Here is a 25,236-nt window from a genome sequence, read left to right as displayed (position 1 = left end):
CAACATAGTACAAAGTTGAAACCTTGTTCAGTCATTGCCATTTCCACCTGCTAAAAGAAAGCAAGAAAGGGCTTTCACTTAGTGCCTTTTTTGACCTCATGATATCCCAAAATACTTTACAGTCAATGAAGTACATTTGAAATGTACCACTGTTGTAATTTAAGAATAGCAGCAGCTAATTTGGGCACAGCAAGTTCCCACAAATAGCAATGCAAAAATGACCAGATAATCTGTTTTTTGGTGATATTGATTGAATGATAAATACTGGCCAGGACACTGGGGATAACTCCCTTGCTCATATTCAAATTAATACCATGGGATCTTCTATGCCCACTTGAGAGGACAGGTGATTTAACTTTTCATCCGAAAGACAGATCAATATTCCTCAATTCTTGGTTAAATCATTTGAGAGCTCATGGAGAAGGTTATGCAAACTTTAACTCCAAGTTTTTACCCATTAAGGAACATTGTATTAGGTAGAATGCACACTAGAAGTAATAGTAAATGGTTAGCGGTAGGAGAGGGTTTTGTTATGGCACAGCACATGGTAAATGCTGAACTGCTCGAATCCCAGAGGGAAACTTGAAACAGCAGCAAATTTTTGCAATTTGTATTTTATTTCAAGAGGCGTGCCTTGAATTCAGTAGTAACACCGAGCCTTAGAGGTTTTTTTTACAAAACTAAATTAAACATTTATTAATAAAAGAAATGATTTTAAACAGATACATAGGTCTACAAATTACTACTATGATAACTCCTAGCTCCCCTAATTAATCTGTCTCCCAGTTACACCTCCGTTAAGGCAACAATAAAAACAAATAAATTTCAACAGACCCAGGCAAAGCACATAATACCCTGGGCAGTGATACTCACAGTGAGTTTTCTTAGCTTCGGTTCCTGTAAACAGCAACTTGACATCTTGAGGCTGAAGGCTTTTCACACTTGTTAGATTTTAGAATGCCTTCTGCTTACACATAACCTCAGCTCCTTTATGTGTGTTTCTCCCTTTTTTAATGTAAATTCCATTGTTCCAATATGTCTTTGCAACTTACTTTTTCCATAATATAAATCTTCCATAGTACTCATATTATCAATAATCTTTGGGAAAAATAAACATACTGTTTGGCTTAGCCTCTGTTGACTAGGTGTAACACCTTACCATCCCTTTGAAATTCACAGCCCTGGTTTATCTAAAAATGCAAATGTTCTTCACAGCTCACATTCTAAAACTTCAGCCATGTTTACGTATTTAGCATTTCAAACCTAGCTTCTCTTCTGATAACTCAAAAGCTCCAGACTAGCTGTCTGCAATTCAATTAAAACTCCCACACACACACACATCCTCACACAGAGAAACTAATCCAAACCTCACTATTAACCTACCTTTACAATAAATCACAGTAATCTTATGAAAATTGTTATATTTTCATGGCAGTTTGATGGAATGAGTGGCTTAAGTCCATTCCATACTTTGTTCTTACCATGCTTAAAATAAAACTTTATACTGCCCATTTCACAATTTTAAGAACTTTGATGTGCAAAATGATAGAAATTTACATTTATGATCCTTTTGTGGGTCTTTTTATTAAGATTGATATTCTAGTAATTTGTGCCCATGCTCCTTCAAACAATTGAGCAGCACTTTAAAGTTCATAGTGACAACAGGGAATCTGTGCTTGTTCATCACCTGACTAAAACAGCCTTCTCAAAAGCATAGCAACTTGACTGGGGCTTGCCTTGATTTACAACACTAATGGGGCTAAGACCTAACACTCCTATATTTTTATAAAATATAAACATTATATCTCCTCATGGCTAATTTCTAAGATTTTAAAAACTGGACAATGACCTTTTAAAGCATGTTTAGATGCGACCCTCAAACCATAACAGCTATTTGGCAGTATCACAGAAACTTGTGCCTCGTTATCTCTAAAGAGACGCGAACGACCCCTGTGAGCTGTAGAGACCAAAATACAAAGGCCATCTGCATTTCAGAACCCAGGCTGGCCAACCAGAGTCTACTAGTCTGCTAGGACAAAAGGCCCTGCAACTTTCCTTTTAGATTCTTAATGGTTGGAACATTAACAACCTCAGGAACCCAAACAAAGTGGAAAGATGGCAGTCATGTGACATGACTCCACATCCCCTAGCTGGTGGAACCTGTAATATTGCCTTGTGGAGTTGCAAAGCTTGGTCTGCCAGGTTTCCATCTACCAAGCAGCAGCACAGAAAAAAGGTTCTGTCCAGGTTTGAATGCCTGGCCCCATCTACACTGTTCCTACAGGAGGTTCTGAACCACTGTACTATCGTCTACAAGACTAATTCATCTCTGCGTACCTACCTCATTGTGGAAGTAAATGCTACGGGAAAGGGGAATTATCCAGCATCAGCTTAGCCTGCTGACGTCTGAAAGAATACACCATTGGACTTTGATTCTGAACTCACGTGAAACAATAATTCTTTACTCTGTGGTGTTTGCCCTGCAAATCTCACTTTCTCTATCCTCCTCTTTTATTGTATGAGTGGGAAGTAGGTAAAGTTGCTACCCTCCCATGTTTCAGTTTGTGCAAAATAAACTAACCCTCTGAGTTCATCCTATCACGAGTTTGATGTGGGATTATTAATAGAAATTGGATCACACCAAAACTGAGGGGTTGGGAAAATACAAAACATCTTTCTGTTTCTGGACGAGAAGTGAGGGGAGAAATGAGGGCTTTTTAAATTAACCTCCCTCCTGTCCATAACAGACACCAAGGATCGTCTTTTTTGTGGCCTTACGTACTTGATCTGCCATTTATTATGGTTCCTGTGTACCTACATAACAGGGTCACTCTATTCTTTTGTTCACTTAAGACTCTGGAATTTGAGGTGTATTTCCTATGTCTATTCTACAAGGTAATAGTTTACATTTTTATACATTTAACTTGCCTATCTGCCCAAACTGCTAGCCAAGAATGCCCTCCTTCAATCTTTTCTTGTCTCTGTTATAGTTTGTGATGGTATCAGCAAATTTTAATACTATTCCTTCAATTCCTAAATTCAGATCATCTATAAGTATAGCAGTTATGAGCAGCCCCAACAGAAACTGTTGTTAGAATGCCACTCATCCCGTCTTTCAAGAATTAATGCCCTTTTACCCTCAACCTCAACCTACCAACTACCATTCTATCGACGTGGCTGTAATTCCCTTAATTCCACATGCTGTTGCAATAAGGCTTTGCTGCATTGTAAGGGATGTTGTCTTTTGAATGAAACATTGACCTGGCCCCCTTCTGTCTGTTTAGGTAGATGTGAAAAAAAAGAAGCAAACCGTTCTTCCAGTGTCCTGGCCACCAATCCTCAACTGATACCCTGAGGAGCAGAGTATCTGGCCATTCATTTATTTGTTGTTTCTATGATCTTATATTTCAGTGAGATGATGGTAGTGTAACTTATATGTAGGTAATGTGTAGAATAGATAAAATATTTAAATAGATAGGCAGCGTGAACTGGTGAGCATTCTGTACTGGACATATTTCAACTTTGCAAATGTAATTATGGAAGGAACATTAGTCTATTCAAATCCTGTGCTGTTCAATTCTGAATAAATGACATGACTCTGGATTTTTCATTATTCAAATAACACATTTCATCAGGTTCACATGGAGGTATGAGCATTGCTCGGCAAACAGCCATGGCAACAGGGGAGTGGGGATTGCCAAACTCTACTGGGAACACGGGACCTAGTTCTATGATCAGACCAAGCTCGGACTATAGCTCATCTCTGCAAAGAGCTATGGTGGGTAACTCCTCACTTGGAATGCAGATGCGGTCTAATGGACAATCTGGTGCAAGAACGTTGCTTCAGCAACAGATGATGGGACTGAGTAAGTTTTTTTTCTACTCTTTCATTTTTTCCTCCCCCTCACCCCCACCCTTCAACTTCCCCAAAACCACTCGTCAGAAATTAATGAATCACAATTTCTGAATTCTACCTTTTGATTGAAAGGTAGGCTAAAGCTTATTTAAGGTTTAGTCTGATTCCTAAAGTTGGCTTTTTGTTATGTCACTCACTTTTCTATCGTTTAATTATTGTGCACATTTATAATATTTCTATGATAGGAGCAGGAGGCTCATTTAATCACTCCCACCTCCTGCCCATAAAGAACTGTGGGACAATGCTGTTGCTACAATCTGACCTTTCTATGTAAAGCAAAACTATTTTGCATAGATAATTAACCAGGATCAGGTTGGGTTCACCCATGGTCCATTAATCTGCCAGTGCTTACTGTCTAGGCTTAGATAGGAAGATTGCTCCTCAGGTGGAGCTCTGGTGGGTGTTTGCAGAATTATCCCAGCATAGATCGAACAAACAGTGGCGAACATTTATGAGGAAATTTTGAAATGGGCATCAGAGATGTAAGGGTGTGCTTGTCTACTTTGCTAAGCCCAGCTGAACGCTCATGTTATTGGAGATGACAAGGAGGCACAGATGAGAGGGAGGAAGGAAAATTGGAGAAGAACCTGAACTGTCTTTAAACACCTGTTTCCAATAGGCTTGAGTTGTATTGGTAGAGGCAGAGGAGCAAATCTCAAATCCATCCACTTGACTAGAAGTTCAAAAAAATTGTGATGGGGCAGGATAAAGAGATGCTAATTTATTTAATTTTACTGTACAGCATCCAGATTTTAAAAATCTGCATTTTTTTTTCATACGTGTTCTCTTATTACCTAGGACCTTCAGAGATGGATATGGGTCTTGGAGGCCCGCAGTTTGGACAACAGCAAGGTCCAGGCAATCCAACTGCATCATGGCCAGAAGGTGTCCTTCAGATGGAACAAGGAAATTCAGGCAACCAGAGCAGGTTAGCTTGTCAGTTGTGCTGGGTGGAAAAAATTGGTTGTGTTGCTTGTTTTTTGTTTCATAACAAAGATTCACTCTAGAGTAAATATTCATATTGGAATCAGCTTGGTCTTTAATTGTTGATATCATCTTTTGTGTTCACTTCAAGCATTCCCAGGTCTGATGTAGTTAAGAGCAGAGTAAAACTCTACCTACAATGTTCTGCAAGCTACCCCTATTTTGACATTTTAATCTCGAATATGTGGTATCTTTCTGGTCTCTGATAATTAGTGTTAAATTACTGGTCATTTATTGCAATATTGGGCACACTGGGGACTGTTTGGATACTAACCAAACTCACTTCATGATTAACAGACTGTCATGCCACCATTTGGATGAGTTCCAAACTGCGTCAACTTGACCCAGCTTTTTTTCATTTTGTGTAAATTGAAGTTGGACTGGGAAACAGGCTGTCCCAGGATCAGTTTCTTTAGCTTAAGGTGGTGGAGTGTTAACACCAAAGATATGTTACAATCCATTCAAGTATTGAGTAAGAGCAATCTGGAATCATTATCCTAACAGTTTTCTCTCCATCCCTCCTTGGCAAGCTTCAAGCATCCACCGAATGCCCCCCTCAGATTGGGAATTTGTAATAATTGGAGCCAGGGAATTGAGCTTGTGTCTTGGTGCCTGTGGAACAATAGCGTGCAACTCAGCCAAGCAACAGATTTTCTTTGGTTAAATTTTCAAAGTACTTCTGCTGAAGGGAGAGAATTCCAGCAAATGAAACTACTTTTGGGCCTCCTCAGGGGTACTCACTCCAATGGGAAAAGAGCATGGCTGTGGAATTACTTTTAGATTGCTCTCACAAAGAGCCGACATAGACACAATAAGTTAAGTGGGCTTCTATGCCATAAGCTTCTCTGATCTAAGTGCCTGAGCTGCTAATGTGATAAAACTAGGAAAGCTAATCTCAGCGATTCACTAATGGTCTAAGGTGAAAGGGGTTGCAGATGGTGGTCGGAGTCTCTGGATTCGTGTGCATTAAAACAGCCATGTATGCTGTTTCCTCCTTCATTTACCCAAGATAATGTTTGTTTGCGGTCAATCTATACTTTGTACCTGCAATAATGCATTTGGCTGTAAATACGGTCTGTTACAGGCAGCCATTTGGAAGCTCCCTGGATGATCTTCTTTGCCCTCCAACTACCGCAGAGGCTCAGAATGATGAAAAAGCGCTACTGGATCAATTGGACACACTGCTGAGCAATGCAGATGAAATGGGCCTAGAAGAAATTGACAGGGCATTAGGAATCCCAGATCTTATCAGTCAGGTACCACAATCAGACTTTTCTGTTCTGTATTTTTCTTTTATTGACTTGTGGTAATAACAGTAAGGGGTATGAGAACTGGGGAATGGTAAATAACGGTTTGTACCTTGTGCTGCCATTGAACAGTCTTATTGTTGGGTATTTCATGACTAAGTGCAGATTGCACCCATCAATGTAATTCAACCTCAGAAAGTTCTTTGACGGTGCGATGCACCAGCATGGCATCGCCAATTTACAGAAAAACCTTTGAGGAATATATATTTTCTTTTTGGTAGCATGTGTCATGGACTGAGGAAAGTTGTCAAAATAAATTAGCAAGTAGTTAAAGCTTTCTTGTGTAATACTTTCTCCTATGTCCAAACTGTGCATTATCTGGCAACATAGATCATATTCTAAATACAGACATTCCTTGCTTCAACTGCATTTTTCATTCAGCATTTCCTACATCTCCCTATATTTCAGGCCTAATGTTGTCTTGGTATAAATTTCAATTTGGCTCCTACTCTGTTCTTCGTAGACTTGGTCTGTTGGCCCTGTGTCTGCGTTGTTAATTAAAACAAACAGGTGTTGGCAGCAAAGAAGAGATGATGGTGGAATTTAAGTAAGGAAATGAAGTAATCTAATTTCATCAGTGTAACAGTTCATTTCTAGATAGTTTTACTGATGTCCAATAGACAGATTTCTGAGTTGACAGAGAGTGAAGTAAATTGATGTGGGAAGAACAAAAGGATCAGTTTCCCAAAAGGACCTAAATGATGGTGTACCGTGGTTATGCTGATTGGTTTTCCTGATTCCTTCCCGTTTAAATATCCTTAGGTTTTTAAAGCTTAAATTTGTATTTCATAAGTATTCATAGGGTCCCTGTAGGCTGGATACTTGGGATATGCATCTAGCTTCTCAATTAAATTGAGCAATTTGGGTTGATAAACCTCAAAAAGTATAATTTGTTGTCATAGCCATTCATGTCGATTTGTCTTATTTAAGAAAAACTTTCAATTACTTCACGGGCTCTGCTTTGGCAGGTGATGGAAGAGCAAGTATGAGTATAGCTATACACTTAAATTTGATAAAATTAGGCCATTTTATTAGTGCCATAATGAAGTATGTTTCAAATCTGGCTCACCAAACTTGCTATCAGGTGCAATATCAATTATTGTCTGTATATGGAAAAAAAATGTTACATACCTTTGTTTTCTGTAACAGTATGTACAGTAATAAAATTCTCACCGACATTTACTCTAATTTCCTTTGCGATATTTAAATAAAAGTGAAGAAATGGATAAATGTGCTACTGTATTCAACTGGAGATTGTGGGGTGCACTCCATTTTGCCAGTTGTTTTCAGTGTAAAATAGGAGCAAAAATTGACCAGCTTGTGGAACTGTGGCCCATGCTTCAAAGGAAAAGGAAATACGCCTAATGCCATGTCAGCTCAAGCGAAATTCAGAGATCTCTGGATCTCTATTTTAAACGAGAATTGGCTGTCGTTTGGTAGTATAGAACTTGAGTATTGCCGGTAAGACAGACATGTATAAACTTTTTGTCTTCCACTCATCAGGACACTCGCAAGAACATCAGTATAAGGGGATGATGACAATATTCTTGAGTGTTCTGATGAGTGCAAGACGAAAAGCTTAGACCTGTCTCTCTTTTCAGCAATACTCCAGCATTAGCTGTCTTGCATATGCTCATGAGGTGCCTTAACCTGTCTAAATTCCCCGCTCTAAAATTGGTCAGAAATTGGAGGGAGCTTACGCTGCACGTGACCTAACTAGTTTTACAGACGGTACAGCGGCCTACACTCATCCTGTTTGCTGCCTTCTCCAGACCGACTCGACAGTCACCGTCGGCACTCAAGCTAGCTAATCTTGCTCTGGACATGATCAACAGACTGCCCAGTTGGCATCTGTGGTTTGCTGGCCCTGTGATAATGGGGCCCTGAGACTAGCTTGCATTCTTAGGCCAACCTCTTGAGGCAGGTGTTACAATTGCACCTCTTGTTTTGTGCCCATGGTTGTGGATTAACCAATTTTCCCCCTTTGGATTTTGATTCATATAACTAACTAAACCAAGTCAATTAAACCGTCCCTTTTATTTGTCCTGTAAAGTTTTGCATGCATTTAGCAAACTGTCAAAGATCAAAAATTGATCAGCCATAAGTTTTTTTTAATGTAGCATTCCAAACCTGTCCACGACTTATTCACAACTTTAGATGTGAAAGTCTGTGAAGAGAGATGGTGTATCAGACAAGCTGGGTTGACAGAACAGGGATAGTGGCATTGCACTAAGAAGTGGGTTGCAGTCTACATATAGAACTTGAAATAAAGAATTTGAATTTGTTGAAGATAATAGCAATGAACATTTAGGGCACTTTTATCTTTGTGTTAAGATTTTACAGAATAACTTGGATTAATCCTTATTATTTTTGCTGCCTAGGCTCAACCTCTTGAGGCACACTCAGAACTGTTCTCAGGGCAGGACACAACCATGATGTTAGAACAAAAAACTATATATGGTCAACCATTTCCATCCCAGCCTGGACAAGTGCAGGGATGTTATCCTTCCATGCAGGGCCAGCAACCAAGCTTTAACCCCATGATGAATCAAATGGGTCAACAAGGCAGTTTCCCCCTTCCCAACATTCATGCCAGAGCAAACTTTGCCCGGCATCGCATGATGAATGCTTCTGCTCCCAAACAACTTCGATTGCAACTTCAACAGAGATTACAAGGACAGCAGCAGGTAAGAGCAGCTTGTGCTGCGAGTCACATTGTCCATGTTGAAGATGTGTTTTTTTTTTAAGACATTTTCAAAATTTTAATTCCTTATCATGTAGATAAAGAAGGTGGGTTCGAAGTTGTATACTGGTAGTCTGAACCCTGTACCAGAACGAGTAGGTCAGATGCTCAATATTGGCCTTGTGTATATTGGAATGGTGAGCTGCGAACAACTGCTAGGCATCTCCAGGGAGCCCTCAGATAGGTCTTCGGAGAGCGATCGAAAGGGGTGATTTCGATCAGGAGGGATCTCGAGTGATAGCCAGTAGTAGATAAAATAAAAACAAAACACAGTGGATGCCGGAAACCTGAAGTAAAAATAGAAAGTGCTGGAAATACTCAGCAGGTCTGGCAGCATCTGTGGAGACAGAAACAGAGTTGGCATTTGAAGGAAGGTAAGCAGGAATGTTTTATACCATTGAAAGGTGGCAAGAGGAGAAAACACAAAAGGGGAAGGTCTGGGATAGGGCCGGAGAGATTAAATGACAAAGATTTCATGAAACAAAAGGCAAAGGGAGTGGTAATGGTTGTAGTAAAGAACCAAAGCATTTGTCCAGAGTAAGTGTGAATGGCAGAATAATGAACAACTGTCTGAAAGCAAAAACATGAAAAACAAGATTCTGCCCAGCAGATGGCAAAAAAAAAACCCAGAATCAAGGCGGGGGGACTGTGTTCAAGGTCTGAAGTTGTTGAATTTAATGTTGAGTCCAGAAGGCTGTAAAGTGCCTAATTGGAAGATGAGATTCTGTTCCTCAAACTTACGTTGAGCTTCTCTGGAACACTGCAGTAAGCCAAGGACAGAAATAAGTGAGAGTGCAAGATAGTGAATTAAAATGACAAGCAGAACTGGAAGCTTAGGGTAATGCTTGCGACCGAACAGGAATGTTCCACAAAGCAGTCACCCAATCTGCGTTTGGTCTCCCCAGTGAATACATTGTGCGTAGCAAATGTAGTAGACTAAATTGAAAGAAGTACATGTGAATCATTGCTTCACCTGGAAACCAGTAGTAGCTCATTGTCTGCAGTCATCCCTTCACAGATTGTTAGTTTAGGCGAGATATCGACATTTTTTTTTAAATGCAGCCGGCCCAGCATCAGCTGGGTTTAGGGCAAACTAATTTGACAAAGGAGGTACCGATGGGGTGTTTTGGCTTTTATTTACATATGCAAAGTGCCTAATGCCATTTTTCAGCTTGGGCCCTTGATGCTTAGGCCAAGATTAGAGGAGGTGCATTTCCAGCTCTAAATGTATGGTACCCATTTTATACCTGTATAATGGGCACAGCATGAATGAATTTCTAAACCATGTTCTTTGTTCTGGTCAATAATTCTGTTGTTTCTTTTCTTCATTTCACTGTAGTAATCTTTCTGATAGTATCAGTTCTCAGTCAACCCAAGTTTCAGATTGTTTAAAGAACTGAAAATTTAACTTCGAATCAGTTCACTTTGTGCCACTCCCCTGCCTTCTCCTTGTAGGTCTGCATGTTCTTCCTTTTCAGAAAATAATCCAATTCCCTTTTGAATGCTTCTATGAACCTGCCTCAATCATACTCTCAGGCAGTGCATTCCTGAGCCTAACCACTCACTCCATGGAAGAAGTTTTTCCTCATGCCTCCATTGCTTTTTTTTGTCATTCACCTTAAATCTGTGCCTTTAGTTCTCGATTCTTCCACCAATGGGAACAGTTTCTCCCTACCTAGGGAACAGTTTCTCCCTACCTACTCTGTCCAGACCCCCCCATGATTTTGAATACTTCTATCAAATCTCCTCTCAACCTTCTCCAAGGAGAATAGTCCCAACTTTTCCAATTTATCTAGGTAACTGAAGATCTTCATCCCTGGAACCATTCTCACAAATCTTTTCTGCATACTCTCTAATGCCTTCACATTCTACTGGAATTTTAAGTGGTGAAGCTAATGTTGCTTTGAAATTGAAACCCCTGTTTCTACAGTGCCTCATTTGGCCATTGAAGATTCATAGTATCTTGGCTGTAGAAAAACTCTCATTCTTAAATATCTTCATAACAGATCATATTAAATATTTTTAGTAACCAAGATCAAGGCGAGGAAATGAAGGAATTGTGCCCCCAAACTGCTCAGGTCTTCATGCCTGGTTCCAGCTGATCACAGAGCCAGAAATCTGATGCAGGGAGCAAAACTGCCAGCGTAAATATAGAGAACTGCAATCCTCACAGCCAGTTATAGTTGTGTGAGACCACACTGGTGCAGCAAATGCAGTAGACTAAATTGAAAGAAGTACATGTAAATCATTGCTTCACCTGGAAACCAGTAGTAGCTCATTGCCTGTGCGTATCCCTTTATGGGCCCAGTTTTGTGTCCATAATTCCTGAAGTGTTCCTTTCCCTGTAGCTGCTATGATTTTGGTGATTAGACGGAGATAGGGAGTCAAAACTTATTTCCCCTGAATGAAGGAAAATTTACTGTTTGCATTTTTGATCTTAAACTACCTGGTCACTTTGAGTAACATTCCTACAGTTGAATACTGAGTGGCAATTCTTGTTCTTGATAATTGAGTTGAACTCAGCTGATTATGTCACCACTCAATCTTGTTTTTGGCTTTTCCCACTGTGTAGAAAATGTAAGGGATGTAAGAGAATTATGCTGCAATGATGTGGGTGCATTTTATATTTGAATCAGAATAAGGAAGACATTTGAAATTTGTGTTTTGAAGCTTATGAACCCAAACCGTCCGCCCCTTGGAGTTAAACTAGAAAGCCCCAGTGCAGTCAATCCTGCTCTCCGACCAGGCATATCACAGCAAATGATGGCACAGGTAAGTGGCCAGTGTTTCATCTTTTTTTTATAACATATTTATATGTGTTTAGTGTATAAAATATGTTGTTTTTCTTTGTAGCCCAATTTTTTAAGCCGTATGGGGTGTGTGAAAGACAGTCCTTGTGATGTGTGAATAGTTTTTCTATAGTTGAGAGTGCATAATATATATGCTTTATCTGAGGCTGTGATAGAATGAATCTGCTGAATAAATTTTTAATGATTTCTAACCAAAGCTCCCTCTAAATTTTTTTCGGATTGTGCTTATTCATGTGCGTGAGCCCTTTAATTTCTTTTTGCATTGCCACCTAGGTGTGGTAATTTAAAGGGGCTGATTTATGTGCAGCCTGAGCAGGGACTTTTGGGTTGCTGAGCAGCCATGAGCAGCAGCTTACAGGGAACATTGCCTCGAACCTACCCGAAGTAATTGTTACACACATCTGTTTTCTGACTTGTCATGAAGAACAAGGATAGTTTTGGATCAAAAAAGTGTAATTTACAGTAACTGAATATTATTGTTAAACAAGGAGTATGAGAACCATGAGGAGATGAGGAAGATTACAGCAATTGCTGAAGTATAATGGTACCAGTGCATGCAGGAAATGAAGCAGCTATTTCTGTCTGCCCAGGCCTGGGAGAACTTATTCTGTGCAGACACTTTTTTAACAGATATATCTGGATAAGTGCATTAGTCCACATTATTAACGTTATGATTGTACCGGGCAGAAGATGATTAGGATTAGAGACCATCTGAACTGTCCTTGAGAGAAGTAATTTTGGACCAGTTATAAAATGATCATGTGCTTGTTTCGCAAAGCTGGTCTCTGGTACTGTTGAAATCATTCAATGCTCGACGACATATAAATTCAAACAAAGATCAATTGATTACATTCCAATACTAATTAATTGGCCTGTAGATTATGGTGGGCTGCTTATGTCTTCTGCACTCATTTGTAGGCTTTTTTCAATGCACAGATGATGGCCCAACAGCATCGAGAGCTCCTGAGTCAACGCCAGAGACAGATGGTGCAACGAGCCATGATTATGCGACAGCAGCAACAGCAAGGCTTCAGCCCTCCACCCAATGTAACAGCTCCCACTGGCATGGAAAGTGCTATGGGAGGTCCTCAGATAACCCCAGCGTCACCACAGCAATTCACGTACCATCCAAATTATGGTATATAATTCAAGATAGCAAAGTCTTGTCATTTGTTTTGCCTTTCAATTGTACTTTATCTCTGAAGCTTTTGTCATTTGTCCTCCTTGTCCTTCAGCTCCCCCAAATATGCCTGCATTTTACAGCTCAATGTTGGACATTTCTAGTATCATACTACCCACAGAATGATGAAAATGTGGGAAAACAGATTGGTTAGGCTCTTACAGTCAAGTTCAGTTATTCACACCATTCACTGAAATTATTTAGCTGAAGACCGCCTGCCACTGAAACACTCTTCCATGCCTTTGTTACCTCCAAACTTGACAATTCCACTGCTCTCTGGCTAGTCTTGAATCTACCATCCTCTGTAAATTAGCTCATGCAAAGTTCTGTTGCCCAAATCTTATTTCGGAACAAGTCCCATTCTCCCAACACCCCTGTGCTAGCTGACCTACGTTGGCTTCTGGTTCAGCAATACTTCAATTTAAAATTCTCAGCCTTGTGTTCAGATTCTTCCATAGCCTCACCCTCCCCTATCTCTGTATCCTCCTCCAGCCCTACAAACTTACAAGATGCTGGTGGTACTCAAAATCTGGCGCCTCACATATCCCCGATTTTTCTCAGCTCCATTAGTGGCTGTGCCTTCAGCCATTTAGGCCCTAAGATTTAGAATCCACTCCTTAAACTTCTCTGCCTCTCTTTTTAAAAAAGTCATTCCTTAAAACCTATCTCTTTGATCAAGTTTTTGTCTCTGTCTTAATATCTCTGTGACTGGGTGCAGCATTATCAGACAAATCTGACAAAGTGCCTTGAGACAAATTACTGTGTTAAAAGCACTATGTAAGTACAAGTTGTTGGTGAAGTTATGCCTGTATGTCTTATTCTTGAGCAGTTTAAGTTTTGTTCTAAAACATTCTCTTTCCTAATTTTTAAATCTTCCACTGAACTACCACTACAGGTGATTTAGGTATAATTTTATTTTCTCAAGTGGTTTTTACCTTTTTTTGGCTTAGTGTATTTATTTGAATAATGCTTTCATTTCTCCTTCTTTAACATCTCTTCAATTGCTCCAATGTTTGGTTAGTTTAACTTCATTTTTCTCTTTTTTTTTGATGCATTTTTCCCTATCCTGTATCTCCACCTTTTGTTGACCATGTTTTAGTAAATAACAGCAGGAACTTGTAATATTTAATCTCTGATTAAGACCTTAAGGAATGCCTTGAGTGGAATATTTTAAATAGCTACTTGGTAAATCATGGGCAATGTAATCCTGATTTTCACATGACCTCACAGAGATCTAGTGGTGACCCTTTACACATACAGACCAGCCAGGGCATAAGATGAGATACTGCGACTAACTTCAGTGCCTCTGTACTCAGGAGGGCAAAATTCCAGCAATCTTCTACTGGGAAATGAGTTTATATGGGTATTTGGGGAAAACTGAATCCATCTCAGTGGTGATCACTGCCCCCATCAACTTGAGCACAATCAATTAGCCTGTTGACCGATTATTGTCCAGGCAAGCACAAGAAGAGTTTTCACATGGACAAGATACAAGAGGGCTACCATTGTCTGAGAAACATTACCCCAGTAAGAGCCAGCATGAAAAAGACTCTAGAAAAAAGGAAACCTGTTGATTTTATGCTGAAATTACAATGTAACATCCTTGTCACAGGTATTTTTAAATAGCGTGTTGATTAAGTGGACATGATTTGTTTTGGTGGTTCTATTAGTTGTGGATTAACTGCAGTTTTCTTTGTACAGGGATGAACCAACAACCTGACCCAACTTTTGGCAGGGCTCCCAGCCCCCATAATGCACTCATGTCAAGAATAGGGCTTTCACAGAATCCCATGATGCAGCACCCTCAGGCAGCTTCTGTCTACCAAACAACAACTGACATGAAGGGCTGGTCCACGGGAAACATGGGCGGAAATAGGTATGTTGTAATAGAGCTGTCATTAGTTCATGAGCTCCGAGGAACTATTAGATATTTTCTGCCTTGAAAAAAACATTTCGGAGGGAACCGTACGCTGCAGTGTTGGTTCCAACCAGAGAGTATATTGTTTACACTACCTGCTGGAACATGCATGCTTCTGTTCATATGTGGTTGCAAAACTGTTCTCCCAGCAACAAAATTTTAAATGTGTAGATGTTCTATATGTTTGGGCGGTAGCATCTTCATTGTATTTTGTTTAAATTTATGACAATTAGATTTCGTTTTTAAATCCACATAGCCCAAGAGATTCATTAACTATTCTTTAAGACTGGTTTGACTCTATACTGCAATTAACACTTCATGCAATCAAAGCAATACAAGATTACTCTTATGAGTTTCATACTGCCTCTCTTCGGTGTTGGGTTATGCCCTGGCTCGAAATGTATACTACAACTTTGGTGTCGCTGTGAAGCAGAAACTACTTTGCACTGTTGCTAAATGTAATTTGAATAAACCTGATATTTAATAGTGGAGAGATAATAAAGCCAAAATAATACTTGCCAAAGCAACAAGCTACGAAGGACCGATATCTGTAATTATTTCATTACTTAAAAGGTGATCAAAAGCTGGAACAGTAGTTAGCGCTAGCATATTGAGCTTACCCAGAAATTCCTAGATGCTGTAATGGGAGGAGGTAGGACTGGTATTTTGAAAAGATGAAATCAAAAGTGTCAAAAGGCCTCCTTCACCTGAACCAACTTTGTGTTATGCACACTTCAGTTCTTTGAATAAACTACTGTACCCAGCTTAAGGGTGCAGAGGAGTATGTCAATTTATTTTATTGACTTCATGTTTTTTGCAGTACATTTCCACAGCAGTCTCCACAGCAATTTGGGCAACAGGCAAATGCCAGCACGTACAACAGCTTGATGAATATGAATGCCAACATGCCAGTAAATGCCAGTGGCAGCAGTATGGGTCAGATGCCAGGGCAAATGGGCATGACTCCAATGTCTGTGTCAGGGATGTCAACCATGGGTCCAGAACAGGTAGGATGTATATAAAAGTTTTTAATGATCTTGCTACCTCCCAAAGCACTTCACAGCCAATGCAGTAGTGTGGTCACTGTTGTAATGTAAGAATAGAAGCAGAAGTAGGTCACATGGCCTCTTGAGTCTTCAATGACTGATCCTCGACTTCAACTTCGCCTTCCCACCCAATTCCCATATCCCTTGATTTTTCTTGAGTGCTTAAAACTATTGATCTCAATCTTGAATATTTTCAATGACAGAATGTCCACAACCCTCTGGGTTAGAGAGTTCCAAAGATTCACAACCCTCTGAATGAATTAATTTCTCCTCATCCCATTTCTAAATGACCAGCCCCTTATCCTAAGACTATGATCCCTAGTCTCCTGCCAGGGGGAATAGCCTCTTAGCATCCACTAAGAATTTTATACATTTCAATGAGATTCCCCCCCCCACTTCAGTCTTCTAAACTCCAAAGAACATAGGCCTATTCTAATCGATCATTCTTCGTAGGACAGTTCTCATTCCAGGAGTTCATCTTGTGAAACTTTGTTGCACTCCCTCTAAAGCAAGTATAGCCTTCCTTGGGTAAGGAGATCAAAACTATACATGGTGTTCTGGTGTGGACTCAACAAAGCCCAATATAATTTCAGCAAAGCTTCCTGATTCTTACACTCCAATTTCCTCGCAGTAAAGGCTAGCATACTACTTGCCTTCCTAATTGCTTGCTATTCCTCCTTGTTAACTTTTCTGTACTTCATGTATAAGAACCCACAATTCCTCTGAATACTGGTATTTACTCTCCTTATTTTAAAAAAAACGTTTCCATTCTTCCTACCAGACTGAATAATTTCACACGTTCCCCACATTGTACTCCCATCTGTCACCTTCTTGCCCAATCACCTTAGCTAGTCAGCATTTGCAGCCGCTTTGTATCCTCCTTACAGCTTATTTTCCCATATAGCTTTGGATCACTATTAAACTTGACTGTATTGCACATGTTCTCTGCATCTAAGTTATTGATATAGATTGTAAAGAGATGAGGCCCAAGCACTGATTCGTATGGCACTCCGCTAGTCACAGCCTGCTATCCTGAAAATTACCCATTTATTCCCACTCCGTTTTCTGCTGATTGACCAATCCATAATAGTATATTAACCAGAATCCCATGAGCCCTAACCTTATATAACAACCTCCTGTGTGACATATAAGAATCTCTTCCGATTAGCGAAATATATGACATCCATAGTCTCCCCTTATCTACTCTGCTATTTATATTCTCAAAAAGGTGTAGGAAAACACAGCAGCCAATTTTGACACAGCTGCGTAAAAACGTTCTTCCTCCATTTCCCCTCGCCCCCCCCACCCCTGCATCTCTTGTTCAAAACCTTAAATATGTGTCCCCTAGTCCTTGTGTCATCAGTTAACGGGAACAGATTTTCTTTGTCTATCTTATCCAAAACTGTCATAATCTTGCTCACCTCTATCAAATCTCCTCTATCTCCTTTGATTCACCAAGAACCCCAACTTCTCTAATCTACCCTTGTTACTATAAGGGTGGCTGATGTGGAAAATAGAAATGCTTCGCAGATAACAATAGTGTTCTGATGAGTTTGGTTATAGCTATTTCACTTCTATGCTTGCCAACTCACATTTTACTAACTATCAAAATGCATGGGGAGAAACCGTGGACTGCTAAGTGCAGAAACATGTTATTGGGGCAAAGTAGGGGAAGCTGGGCTCCGTACCTGATCTTTCTCTGACTTGATAATTAATAACGTAGAGATAATAAAGCTAGAACAATACTTGGAAAGCAAAAGTGCATTGTGTTCTCCAGCTCTGACACCCCTCTCCTGGAGCACCAAAATTGATTGTGTAAACCATTTGACTCAATTGTGTAGATTTTATATTGAGCTAATTGGGGTAAATATCAAACTCTCAATGTTCTTAATCCCCTTTCTTTTCTCACCTTTCCCTGAAACAGAAATATTGCTGACAACTCAGGACGGCTGATCATCAATCCAAAAATGGTTAATTTGGGTCCACATGGCTTTTGAGAGCAATGCACTGTGAGAATATACAACAAAGACAATTACACAGATGGAGATGGCGCCACCTTGTGTGCTGCTGGGGATTGGTGCAGCCCAAATAGAACCACTGTGCCAGCCTGCTAAGTTGTACATTTCTTAACAAAAGAGAACTGTTTCTCTGTTTTTATTAGATGTGTTTGTTTTATCAAAAAGAAGACTCTTGGCAGCAGTACACCGCTGGGTCAAAAACTCGAATCGTTTAGGATTTGCTTTGGTTTTTAATTGTCCTTTAATGTCACCTGGTTGCTACCTTTTCGCTTGCCAAATCTAGCATCTACTTCAATGCAGTACCTGGCCTTGTTTTACTTTGTTTGGCAGTGTTGTGAAATGTCACTCGTAATGTGGTCATCACATTTACAAACATTTGAGGGGAAGAAAAAGGTGACTGCTGAGTGTCAGCATAGGACAGTGTGCTTGTTGATGCACTTTAGAGAGGGCTGAAGTAGTCAAGGATCGCTGCAGTGTTTCATGATCAGTATAGCCATATCTGCACATTAGCAATTTCTTGTTTTTGTTTTCCAAATCATCTTTGCGTTAGATATCCCATTGGTATTTTGTAGTGGAACACACTGTATGACCAACCTCCAACTTTTTAAATCTGCATATGCAATGCCAAGCAATAATCTTCTTTATTTTAAAATATTGCAGATAAAATTTCAAATGGGGTAAATACAAGGTGCGTGCTGTTCACTCAAAGCAAGGTACTGCAGCATAAAACTCCTGGAAGCTGGCTCCTGTGAATATATCTTGTAAATAATGAATACAATATTATATTATATATACACTTTTATAGGTCACATTTTCTGATTTTTTTTTTTGCACAGCATTGGTGAGGCTAACTATTTGACAGACTCTTATTTCTGTACACTTGCCTTTTGGCACCAGTTCAAGTTGTCAGTCCTGTTTGCACCAGACCTTGACAATTGAGCCAATCTGTATAAATGTGCAAAATCTTTAGATTTTTCCATGTTGATCACCCAGATTTTATCCTGTGCTGCCAATCTAGCTTTTAACTTTCTAAAAGTTTTTTTTCTCTTCCTTCTCACCTTCCTCTCCCCATCATTATATCTATAAAAAGAGGTGCTTCTGAATAGTGCAACTGCATCAATCTTACCTGAAAATCAAAGCTTAAATTGGCCAAACAGTAACTGATCAAAAGTTTGAAGAATGATTTATTTCTTACTAGTATTCAATTTAGTTTATATTGAGACAGAATTGCCCATCAAGTGCTGCTTGGCCATCCTCACCTCTGTGAGAGGAAGAGAGGGGTCGCCTGTAAATTGCTGAGCAATAATTCATAGTGTCTATGTTATGGTGATGGATGATGTAAGGAGCTTTGTGAAGACGGAACTTTGGCATTCCACTACTTCTACAAATATAGGGGGATGGAATGAGATTTGCATCATTAAAAATGAGATTCAATTCTGTGACAGGTTTCACGTGATATTGCCTCACACATCAGCTTACTTTACATGGTTGTGCTCCAAAGGAATAATATTCTACCTAATTTCCATATTTTGAGTGTAAATTATGGATTCTGTGAGATTCTGAATGAGCAAAGTCTATGATGACTTTATGAATGAGTGACAGGACTGAACATTATGCAATTCATAGTGATAGAGTTTAATTCAGTGGACAGCATTTTTATGTTTAACTGTAAAACTAAATTTTGATTGCTTTTGATTTTTTGTGGGTAATAATATACTGGGGTGTATTTTTTTTGAAGAAAGAAGAGAATTCTGTTCAGATTGGTCTGAAAATAACTGTTACCAGTTAATGCCACTGGTTTCAGGGTGTGTTCAGATTTGTTGAAACAAAAGATAACTTTCTTGATTGCAGTGTCTTTCCAAAGTTTATTAGAAATATAAAAGCAATACTGTAGTTGAGCGAAACTGATTGAACTATAGATTTTAGACTGACAAAGAAGCATAAAGGTAACATGCTCATCACAGGGAAGTGGAATCATTTTGCACATCTAAACTAGCTTGTAGTTCTTATTCCATGAATGCTCATTGTTCTAGTTAATGTGAGTTCTTTTTTCCTTCTACCTTGTTTGCTGCTTTTATTTCTTTCTACTCAAACATTGTTTGATCTGCTGGAGTCTATAGTGTTTCACAAAGTTGGACATGTCTGCTAGTGCATTCTTTGTTAAGAAAAAGAATGTACCTCAAGACTACACAAAATCATGACTAGCATTTTAATGCAAAATTAATTACTGCCACTGAGAACTTCTTTTTCCCCAAAAGGATACAGCAATTTAAACAGACTTCCTTTCCCCCTAATGACTGAAGTCAAATGTTCAAATGGTACAGAAATCTATGCAACAATTCAACTGAAGTGTAAGGTTTCTGTGCTGCTAATGCGGTTTGTGTCAGGCCACAACTGCACTTCTGCCTCTGTAGACTTGTTATTTTTTTAAATCAATATATACAATGTTACTGGAACTACCGTAGATAAAGACAATGTCAAGCCTGGTTAACTTTGTTATTGTAACTTGCATTTGTAGACAAGCAAGTGCTAGATGAATGGAATAGAAAAAATGCTGTTCTTGGCAGCATTTATGAACATTAACTTGAATTGAACCTACTTTAGTTGAAGCAATGGGTATGTTTTGTGCAAGTAATGGCCTGAGGCCTTGTCTGATCATATTGATCACTTAACAGTTTAAAAAAAACGAGTTGCTGTCAACAGCAGCAGATACATTCCACATCTGAATATTTTTTGTTTGGTCTCCCCAAACCCCACGAGAAACAAAGCAAATATTTGATTTAAATTTAGTGTTCTTTGGATACATTACTGACTGTGTCAGCTGGCTACTCTTAAACTGAAAGAAACTTTGTTTTATTAGAAGAAGTTTAAGTAGCAGCATCTGATTTTTAATTTTGGAAGAATCCCTTTGTGACTCTGCTTAATATATTTAGGGTTTTTTAAAAAAATGACCTGAAAGCTTTCTAGAAGCATTGGTGCAGACTTCTTTCAGCAATTAATTGCTGCATTTTGCACACGGGGCAGACGTTTGGCAGCCATTGACTGGTGCTCCCTGGTGTGCATATGAGCCAAAATAAAATTTGGCTGTCTGAAGTCAACCATGCATAGATGGAGCTGGGCAATCCATGACACAGAGGCAATACAGTTCAGCTGTAGCCTGGCCAAGTTGAAAACAAAAATGGCTGAGTGCCTGTTGTTTCCACTCAGTTGGAAATCGAGTCTCATTCCTGAAGTAATGAAAAAGATTTTTTTTGAGTGGGGAATGAAATACAAACTTGCCTTATTTATACATGGGTAGTTCAGAGTGAAAGTTTTCAGAATTGAAAGCTTAATCATGGACAACCTTTTACTGTGGGTGGGCTGGGGTGGGGGGAAGACATCAGTTACTTTGGTTGCTAAGTGATGAAAACACTCAGGTTTGCTGCACATCTAGACTGAGGTCGAAACTAACCAAAAAAAAGAAACAAACGACTAAATTAGCCTGATAGTGTAAGGGACCTGACATTGGCTGCATTGCAGTAGCTGATTCTTGGTGTGAAGAACCATATGGAAAACTGTGTTTCATTTATATTCAGTTGCACTTTTCTGTATCCTGAGGAGGAAGTAGATATTAAAAATACTATACCTGTACTCGGTGAAGAGTGTCCTTAAGAATATAACCAATTAAAGTGCATATTTTATTGTTAACTATTATTTTATAACTTCTGCTTTGCTTTTCTTGTTAAATCTAGGCATAATGATATAGCTGATCTCCATATTTCTTATACTGGAACTCTGAATATTGTGGCCATTAAGCAGAATATATTCCCTGATAAAATGTTCAGATCTCAAACCACAGCTCAAATGTATGAACGTTCTTCACTGGCAAAGAGTGTCCAATTTCAGCTGGTGACCCTGAGCGACATGGGTATTTCATTCTCAACAGAGAGGTGAATTACAGAGCTACCCGCCTGCTTCCCGAATTTGTTCTTTTTGTACTGGATCATGGTGCATGGCAGGGGATAAATTGCTTGCATCCCACAAGAGAAGGGCATTAATTAGATAGAATTCCCAAGTAACAAAAATGAGTTGGTTTTCACATGATTTAGAGAAAATAGGGCTCTTTAGAAGCAGCGTGAGATGCTTGCATTTGATATAAGTTTCTACAGCTAATTACTACAAGCTAATTTTAAAAAAATATTGTGATGGCAAGTTTTAATAATGGGTTTTTGTACAGGGATATTTATAAAGGATACAAACTTGAATTAATTGCCAATTGCCTCAACTGAATCCCTTTTTTTCCTAAGGTGAACAATATTTACAAAAGATCAGTGCATGAATTCCTGTTCGAACATCTGTTTGTTGCTTCAAAAAGTAAAAAATGCCCATGTTCCCAAGAGTGCAAGCTATCGACATTCTGACTTGCTCATGAAATGTACAGTCAATCTCACTCCAGCAGTAATTATGTCCCTGATACCTCAGTAGGTTCATCTAGGGAATAACTGAAATTTACAGACCAGAATGGCTCCAGCTTTGATCTCTCTTTTGTGCTGATGTTAGCTATGAGGGGGCTGAGGAGAATAAAGGCACACTACAGTTGTCCTCAATGAGTCTGGATTGGGGAGGAGGAAACTGACTAGCATTCTCACTCCTGATCCTGCTGGAGTTCATCCAAAAATGGACATCTGGAGTACAGGGGCAAGGTTAGCTAGAAGCCGACTGGGATCAAATATCCTTTTGATGCACACACTTCAGGATTGCAAATAAGTAATGGCTACTTGGATCAGGTACTTGAGGCACCCAGTGCCTGTAGAACATTATTCCACCGTGGAGTCAGTACCTTCTAGAAGGAAGGAAGGGGAGAAAAGCTTATTTCCTGGAACTAACATTGTATATTTTAATGAAAATTTTATACAACTCAGATTTTACTCCAGGTGAAACATTAATAATAGTGTTTGCAAATTGGCATCATTCTTTGAGTCCGAACACTGACCGTACTAATGTCCACAACTGATTTTGGAAACTAAAAGGCTGGGCTGCATTTCTGTCTCCAATCTCCAGATTTCCTTATTAGCTCCCTCCCACCCGCTTCCCTGACAGTAAGTGATCATTTTACCTAACAATGCTTCACATCACAATGAGTTCAGAGCGCTGTGAATAAAATGGAATTATATTTTTAATGCAGAAAATGATTGTTTTGAATTCCAGTACAATAATTATGTGCGATCTGAACTGGGTGCTCTTGGAGGTTTGGGATTTCTAGGTAAAATGTGTGAGATTAGACTAGATTTTTTTATTTGTTTTCATTCTTAGATTGCATACTACTATAGAATTCTGAGATCATGTATATTCAAACTCTTTCCTTACGGATAAAACCAAATTGTACATTAATATGGCTAATGTATAGGTTTACCCAGCTGAGCAAAATATTTATTATTTAAATAAGGAATAATTCAATGCAGGTATTATAATGAGTCACTTTTTTTCTTTTTATTTTTCCCATTAGCCTCAACCTAATTTTAAGTTTTTAATTTTCTGTATCAAGTTTTGTTGGTGGTAGACACCTGTAAAAAAAAAAACTTAAAATAAAATTAATAAATTTATCATGCTGTAAAAGCAATATTTGAAAGGCCAACTGGAGGAGACCTACAGTATTGAAGAGTAGTGAGGATTCAATTTAGTTCAGTCTGAAGATATCAAATATTGCTATTTGTATCCCAATGTTACATTTCATGCAAAGCAAGGTATGATAGAGAATTCGTTTAAAAAAACACAAAATAATTAAAAAAGATAAGGTTGTTAGCAGATATTGCTTTTACTGATTTATTTGCCTCTTGATGTTAATGTTGTAAATAAAGATTTCTATTTAAAATGTCTTTGGCGATTTGTTACTGTATCTTGCTATTCAGCTGTTTGGAAACAGATGTTGTAAGAAAGCATTCTGTAAAAGTTGTACATTAAATACACATAAGCCATGTCTGAATAAATTTTCATGATATTAAAGTGTGTGAATGTGAATGTTAAAAGAAACATACAGTTGTACCACATTGTGTATCATTTTATTTAGCATTGATGGTTTAAATATTAACATTTTATGATCAGCAAGACAGGTGGTCTCCAATAAAAACAAAAAATGCTGAAAATACTCAGCAGGCCAGGCAGCATTAGTGGAGAGAGAAACAGTGAAGATTTCAGGTGCATGACCTTCCATCAGAACTGAGAAAAGTTAGAAATGTAATAGGTTTTAAACAAATGAAAACCAGGAGGGAGCTAGGAAAAAGTGCAAAGGGGAAGAAGATCTGTTGTAACGTAGAAGGTCTGTGATAAGAGTTCAGTGATTGATTGAGTGAACCAGAGTTTCACAGGACGGAAACGGTATGAGGAAGTGTAATCATGGTAGCTGTGGGAGTCAGTGGGCTTATAGTGTATATTTGTTGATACCCAGAAATGGGCACTGAGAAGTCAAGATGAGTTGAAGATTAATTATGAGAAGGAGAGAGATAGTGTGAAATTGACAGCAAAGTTAATGAAATTTTCAGGTTCTGGGAGGGAGCAGGAAACAGCATCAATACAGTCATCAATGTACTGGCGAAAAATAGTGAAGGAGGGGCCTGAATAGGACTGCAACAAGGAATGTTCCACATAAAAACTGTATTACCTTAACAATGCACTTAGAAAATCATGATCAGACAAAGTCAATGTACAAAAAGGAAATATTTTTTGACAAACGTATTGTTTATTGAGAATGTAATTGCAAGGGTAGATGAATGAGAACCTGTAGATGTAGTATATTTGGATTTACAAAAGGCATTTGATAAGGTAGCACACAAAAGGTTAATAGGCAAGATAAGTGTTTATGGATTATGAGTAACATATTGGCTTGGATAGAGGATTGATTAATGGACAGGAAGCAAAGAGTAGCCATAAACAGGGCATTTTCAAGTTGGGAGGTTGTGACTGGTAGAGTACCGCAAGGATCAGAGCTGGGGCCTCTGCTATTAGCAATCTATATTAATGACTTAGAAGAAGACACAGAGTAATGTATCTCAGTTTGCTGATACTGAGCTAGGTGGGCAGGTAAGCTGTAGGGTGGATACAGAGAGGCTACAAAGAGGTTAAGCAAATGGGCAATAACATGACAGATGGAGTATAATGCGGGGAAGTTATTCACTGGGTTAAAAGCAAAGTACTGCAGATGCTGGAAATCTGAAACAAAAACAAAAATTGCCGGAAAAACTCAGCAGGTCTGACAGCAGAAGAGTCATACGGACTCGAAATGTTAACTCTGTCTGTCTCTCTCCACAGATGCTGTCAGACGTGCTGAGTTTTTCCGGC

General features: G+C 39.0%; 1 protein-coding gene across 15 annotated transcripts in view; it reads left to right on the top strand.

Annotated features, from left to right (window-relative positions):
- LOC144688446 (nuclear receptor coactivator 3-like) overlaps positions 1–23,931 on the top strand; it is a 264,554-nt gene extending 240,623 nt beyond the window's left edge. For 13 of the 15 annotated variants that reach the window (XM_078554993.1, XM_078554991.1, XM_078554989.1 and 10 more), the window contains 8 exons: positions 3,636–3,866; positions 4,715–4,844; positions 5,985–6,156; positions 8,589–8,894; positions 11,621–11,722; positions 12,697–12,898; positions 14,642–14,816; positions 15,679–15,880. In XM_078554993.1, coding sequence (XP_078411119.1) covers positions 3,636–3,866; positions 4,715–4,844; positions 5,985–6,156; positions 8,589–8,894; positions 11,621–11,722; positions 12,697–12,898; positions 14,642–14,816; positions 15,679–15,880 — 1,520 coding nt within the window. Of the gene's footprint in view, positions 1–3,635; positions 3,867–4,714; positions 4,845–5,984; positions 6,157–8,588; positions 8,895–11,620; positions 11,723–12,696; positions 12,899–14,641; positions 14,817–15,678; positions 15,881–17,828 lie in introns of those variants that run through there. The other 2 variants (XM_078554996.1, XM_078554995.1) reach the window with 1 other exon arrangement.
- The last annotated feature ends 1,305 nt before the right edge of the window (positions 23,932–25,236 follow it).

Source organism: Cetorhinus maximus, chromosome 13 (genome assembly GCF_964194155.1).
Source record: "Cetorhinus maximus chromosome 13, sCetMax3.hap1.1, whole genome shotgun sequence".
Taxonomy (NCBI): Eukaryota; Metazoa; Chordata; class Chondrichthyes; order Lamniformes; family Cetorhinidae; genus Cetorhinus; species Cetorhinus maximus.
This window is presented reverse-complemented; position numbering and strand designations above follow the sequence as displayed.